General features: G+C 51.4%; 1 protein-coding gene across 1 annotated transcript in view; it reads right to left on the reverse strand.

Moving 5' to 3' along the window:
- GRIN2A (glutamate ionotropic receptor NMDA type subunit 2A) overlaps positions 1 to 3,594 on the reverse strand; it is a 149,905-nt gene extending 146,311 nt beyond the window's left edge. The window contains exons 1-2 of the mRNA XM_042827976.1: positions 3,577 to 3,594; positions 907 to 1,329 (exon numbers count right to left, since the gene is read on the reverse strand). Coding sequence (XP_042683910.1) covers positions 907 to 1,329; positions 3,577 to 3,594 — 441 coding nt within the window. The remainder of the gene's footprint in view (positions 1 to 906; positions 1,330 to 3,576) is intronic.
- Positions 3,595 to 6,000: the final 2,406 nt, after the last annotated feature.

A 6,000-nucleotide genomic window follows, 5' to 3' on the forward strand; every position in this document is an offset into this window, starting at 1 on the left:
TGCAGTGCAAGCTGTGTGCTGGAAAACCAGCGACTGCCTGCCCACACAAACTCCCTTCCACACAGCACGTGCTCTTCAGCATCAGCAGGAGCTTCTCACAGACCCTCAGGCCAAGCAGCTCTCCACACCAGAACGCCTTGCCCAGGAGGTGCCACACACCTACTGCTTCCCAGGCAGCACCAATGGCTCCACAAGATCAAACCTACCTGCAGTGCCAGTAAATATATTTTTAACTGTTGCAGTGTTAAAGCAAATGAGCTGCATACGTGAGTCACTTCTGTTTGCCGTTCCACAATCTCACGATGGATTATGTAAAGAAATGTTTTCCAACAAAGCAGTTTGTCATTACCTCCGGGGTTCTGACAACGCTTTGTGGATTTTCATGAGCTATAGTAGGAAGTTAGAAGTATCTGGTTAGTGAAAAAATAATTTAATTAATACAGTGACTACAAGCTTGCAAGTCTATTTAAATTATAGACCATAGCAGATCACAAGAGTTCAGTCTAATACAAATGCCCTGTTACAACTACTGTCCTTAAGCTATAACTTGCTACTATTCTGCCATGCTCATAAATAGTATCTGCTTATAATTTTGTATTTTGTCCCTACAGTTAGTTGATTGAATTCTTTGTTACTTTTACAGCCAAACATTGTATTTGCTAATAATTTTTTTGAGGTGATCAGCATTAGATTTGGTGGAGAGTAAAGTTTAATTAGGATCACTTTTAGAGTGGAAAGAAAATTGAGTTTCAGGTATGAACCCCAAAATATTTTAAAATATTTGGTGAGTAGCCAATGAGGACACTGCTCTGTATATTCTTTTATTTCTTAAAGTAAAAAGAGATAATTAGAAGTATTCTTACACTGAAGTATTAGAGTAATGAAGGCTTTGAATAATCTTCCTACCTTATCTGCCATTATCATGGAGGCCCCGCCATGAATTCCAAGAATTGGAATAGAAGTCTGAGATGAAATAAAATCCAAAATCTGAGCTACTGCCTCCTGATCTGAGTCGTCTCCAAAAACCACTCCATGGATCTTGGTACCTGACATCAAGTCGCAAACGTGTGTTATGATGCTTTTAGGGTCAGTCTGGTTCACCAGAAGGGTCACTACATTAACATCAACAGTCAGGTCTGCTGACATCTCCCTGGTCCAGAGAGATCTGATATCTCTCTCTGTGATATCCTTGGTCCTTCCCAGAATGACTGCAATGTTCAGGACAGGATAATTCTTCTCTGCTCCACGAACAAGATCCAAAGGTGCAAGAAGAGCTTGGAGAACCAGGAGAGCACAGCCAATTTTCCTCATCTTTGCCAGCTTTATCCCCTGTAAAAGTGATCACATTGTATGAGAAAAGGAACAGAGAGGAAAAAAATATGTACTGCGTATCTCCAGTGGAGGTTCTAAACAGAAAGCTTCTGGACACCAGACAAAGTTTAGCAGCTTTTTATAACACATTCTTCACGTAGTTTCGTTTCAAGCTTACATCCCTCAAAAACTTGAGTTGGCAGTGATAGATGGTACTGCAGTTGGTCTCCCACAAGCAAGGCAACAGGAAAAAAAAAAGCACAAGTTCGGAAGAAATAGCCATTAACATTTTTTCTGGGTGGCTAACAAAATTGAAATGACTGAAACGATTCAAACAAGGCGCCATCATCCTTCTCTTTAACCTTGCCTTCCTAAAGCAGGTGAAGAACAGAAGTCTGTTTTCCTTTGGTGTGTCTATTTAAGATTTAGTCACAGTCTGGTAGAAAGAGGTGCGTTAGCTTAAAATGAGAGAAGCAAGCCCGAGGTCTGCTGGAAAGCCCAGTCCGTGTACTCTGTTCATTGCACAGCATCCCAGAAACGTGCTGCTTTAGTTCTGAAGATCTCTCCTCGCCAGCTGCTGCTCAGGCACAGTCTACTGCATCTCTGGAACAGATTCAGCAGCACAATATTCTATCTTAATTCTTCTCCCTTCTCTTACACGGCATTCACTGGAGCATCTCAGAACTGCTGATCTCAGACACAAAGTTGTCCCTGGTGTTGAAGGGGAGGGTGATCCAGAAATGAGCTGCATTGGGTTACTTCAGAATCAGCTGGATCTCTGTACGGGGCTGAATACAGAGAGATGAGCCAGAGAAGAAGTGATCTAAACTATCTGACGGAGGGAAAGGAGCTCTGACTCCGCAAGATCTCCCTCTGTTTCTGTGCCCCCGAGGGATTTCCACCCCCACGACTGACTGCTAACTAACTGCAAGAGGGGAGTCCCTGTGCCACACTGAGCCAACCTTGTTGCAAAGCGTCACACAGAAAGCACCAGCAGGGCTGGCCAATCAGGAGTGGCAGTTTTCAGATCTCTTTCAACATGCCAACCGTATCTCCATCATCAATCAGAATCATCTGCTGCTGAAACGCACACCAAGACAAGGGCTTGCTATATCATCACCTCTTGTCGGGGCAGACTAGGAGATGAGCTTGTTGAGACCATTTAATTGCAAATCAGTCCCAACGTGCTTCCTAAATCAAAGCGGTGCGGGCCACGTTCCCACCGCTGCAGCACCAAAGACGGCGCAGTCAGCGGCGGGCAGAGCCACAGCGCGGCCTCTCACGCCCCTGCACAACCCGGAGATTCGAACCCGCGCTCCCGACACCTCCCGCCCGCACCCAGCGCCGAGAGCGCCCCGCTCCCCGCCGAACCGCGCCGAGCGCCCACGAAGCCCGCTCGCGGCGGCACGATGGCGCCCCCTCGCGTCCGCGCGGCGCCGTCCCACGTACCCAGCGCCTCAGGAGACGGAGCGGTGGCGGCAGCCGCGGGTGCCGGTGGTGCCGGTGCTGGCGGGGCCGCTGCCGCGGGCATGTCGCGCCCCTCGGTGCCCGGGCTCACAGGCGGCCTTCGCGCCGCCGGCCGCAAGCGTGATCCCCGCCGCAGAGCGCGAGGCCCATCGCATCCCGGGAGGGCAGCTAGGCGGCCAGAGAGATGGGCGCAGGGGGGCTGCAGACGGGGAGAGAACGGAGGGAAGGAAGAGGAGAGGAGAAAAGCCGTCAGTAGGGCTGGATGTTTAACGGGGAAAAAAAAAATAAAATCAAATGTAATCTCACGTGGCACGCGAACTGAATTACCGCGACTGGAAGCGACTCCGAGTGACCGGACTCAAAAGTTTCCCCCCACCCGCCCGCGTTTAGGAACGAATCCGGGCTCTCCCTACCGGAGATGGCCCTGGAACCCACAGCCCGCCCGGCAGCGTCCTCAGCCCGGCCGGCAGCTCCCGCCTCTCCGGGAACGCACGAGCCGAGCCCGCACGAGCGCATCCCGCCCGGGGGCAGCGCCAGCGGCCAACTCATCCGCACGGGCAGGAGGGGGGCGGCTCGTGGCCCGCAGGGAGCGGGGAGCAGCACGGCGCGTGGCGCGAGACTCCGCATCTTGGAAGGCACAGATTCGTTCCCAATTTTCCGTAAATCGACCCAGGGAGACACACAGGCTAGGGTTGCTTCGGTTTTTCATTCGCTATCCTCAGTAAATATGCACGGAGACACTTCTTAAAGCGACCCCAGGACCCAAAGGCTCCCACCGCTGCTCAGCGCCGCACTCACCGCGTTCGCACCCCACATCGCTCTGGGCTCGCCCTCCTCCGACTCATCTCAGCGGGTTCCTCTGCAAACAACGGGGCGGGAAATAGGTCCTCTAATGCCGGGATTTCATCCCGCGACTTGCGCCCACCGCGGTACGTGCGAGCCTGGCAGCTCTTTATCTCCTGAAATCCCGCAGGATCAAGTTTTAGCAGAGCCATCACAACTGAGATTTGCTCTTTACTTTTGGCAGGAGGCGTTTCAACGTCTTCATGGCTTTTCTTTTCTTTCTTTCTTTCTTTATTTTATTTTTTTTTTTTTTTCCGGCTGTTGGAAGGGCAGTTGCAACGCTGCTGCGGCAGCTCCCGGTCCGATGCTCCCCGGTCCTCCACCTCCGGCGGGGCTGACAGCGGCGCGGCCCCGAGGCTCGGCGGGAGCCACCGACGGGAGCCACCCGGCGGCCGCTGCCGGCCCCCTCCGCTCCGCCGTCCCCAGCCCCGCCGCCTTTGCCGGGGCGAAGCTCACGGACGCCTCGTCAAAGCGAGACAAATCGCGGCTACTTTGAAGGCTCCCCCTCCCCGTTCTGCCTCTCCCAGAACCAGCGAATGAGTCAGACCCAGGCAATCGGGGGAGGTGTCACATCGGGAATGGTGAAAGCGCCGGGGCTGGGGCAGAAGAGAGGCAAACTTGAGCGCTGGTCTCACGTTAACAGTCCCAGCGAGAGGCTGGTAGCCCGGGAAACCCCCAGAGCGTTCTCCTTTCTCTCGATGCAGAGGCTGTCGAAGCGAAATCCTTGCCGTGGCTCAGGAGAGCGAACGTGGAGCGGCGGCCTCCGCGCTAAGAGCAGCCCGAAAAGCTCCAAACCGCCGGCAGGATGCACACAGGCGCCGTGCAGCAGCCGGCTCCGTCGGGGCGCTCCCGCTGCTCCGTGCAGCCCGACGCTCCCATTCCAGGCGCTGTGCTCACGGCTCGCGCCCGCCCCGGCCAATCCCGCTCCTGCTGCACCTACGCCATGGCTCTGCTGCTTTCCCCGTTCCGGCACCTCACTCCAGCTGCCACAACTTATTTGCTTCTGCCGGAATAATACACCAGCTCGCTACCACAGGCAGGTGACGCCTTCTTGCAGCGACACTCATTTCTAATCGAAATAGCTAGGAGTAAGACCGACCTGCATCGGGACAGACCCCCTCCAGTAGCATCTGCAAACTTTGGGCTCGAACAGGTTGAACCCAGGCTGCCACTCCCCTCGGGCACACAAAACACAGAACTCGGTCCCCAAGACACTTAAGCACGCGTCAGTTTTACTGCTCCTGACAGTCTGTTTGTAAGAGTCCTCAGCAGATCTATGCCTTTTCTTTCTCGAGAAACCTTATCTCCTGACTTATTTAGATACGACTTCCTCAGATGTCACATTAGTCTTTCGCAGCAAAGCAATTAAGCAGCTACAACTGTGCAAGTTTTTAAAGTTTGATGTTTAAGTGCATCTTTGCATGTCATCCCGATGCATGCTGTCCTCCTGTAGCAGCTCCAGCAGTGATGCCGCAGTTCCACAGGTTTGTCACAGCAGCAGCAAAACAGGGATTGGAGACCTCCAGCATCCTCGAGAGCAAGTTAAATTCACCGTGGGGAACCGTGACTCTAACGTTAGTAATTGAAATACGTGTAACAGTAACTTTTAGCATTTGAAATACTAAAAAATGATGCAGTGTCTTTAGAACATACCTCGTATGTAACACTCTGTGCATCATTGGGGCTGAATTTGGTGGTTTAGAGACCAACAAAACCAATAGTCACATTTTCTAGCCTTACCAAAGCTGCGTGATTTTCACAAGTTGAAAATTAAATATACTTCAGCATCATCTCAAATATTTTCCTCAATTATTCTTATAAAACCTCTATAATGGGAGTACTAAATAAAAACTAAGTCCAAATGAAGTGCTCGAAGTTACACTTGTAATCTGTGTGTAAAAAGGGAACAGTTACACTGAAAGCAGCATGACAAACTCCGACTTCTCTGCGCTTGGCAGGTTACAGGTGCAGAGTTAATATTGTCCTGGAGAGGAAAAGCCAGGATTGGTGCCTAAGCAAATGCAGCAGTGCAGCTCCAACATCACTTCTTGAAGCTGGGGATCCTGCTCTCCGAGAATGCTTTCCAGGCAGTGTGTCCCTACCTCCTACCCACTATATAAACCCATATATAATGGTCCATCTTTTCCTCTACAGCAAAACTGCACTGGAAATAGGTTTCCCACTGCCTTAAAGTTACCTATTGCAGAGTACTTTTGTCTACAGAAACAAGAAGCTAAGTTGTCAGGTGCAAGAAATATTTCCAAAGGAGTTGAGAGGCGATGGGGTCCCCCAGCACAAGGGGCTTTCCCCACTAATAGCATCGAATTTGTTACCTTCTCACCATTTGCTGTTCTTCACCATCTGCAATGCTTACCTCAG

This window comes from Centrocercus urophasianus, unplaced genomic scaffold, assembly GCF_019232065.1.
Source record: "Centrocercus urophasianus isolate 14NV4802_14NV808 unplaced genomic scaffold, USGS_Curo_1.0 seq_29, whole genome shotgun sequence".
Lineage (NCBI taxonomy): Eukaryota > Metazoa > Chordata > Aves > Galliformes > Phasianidae > Centrocercus > Centrocercus urophasianus.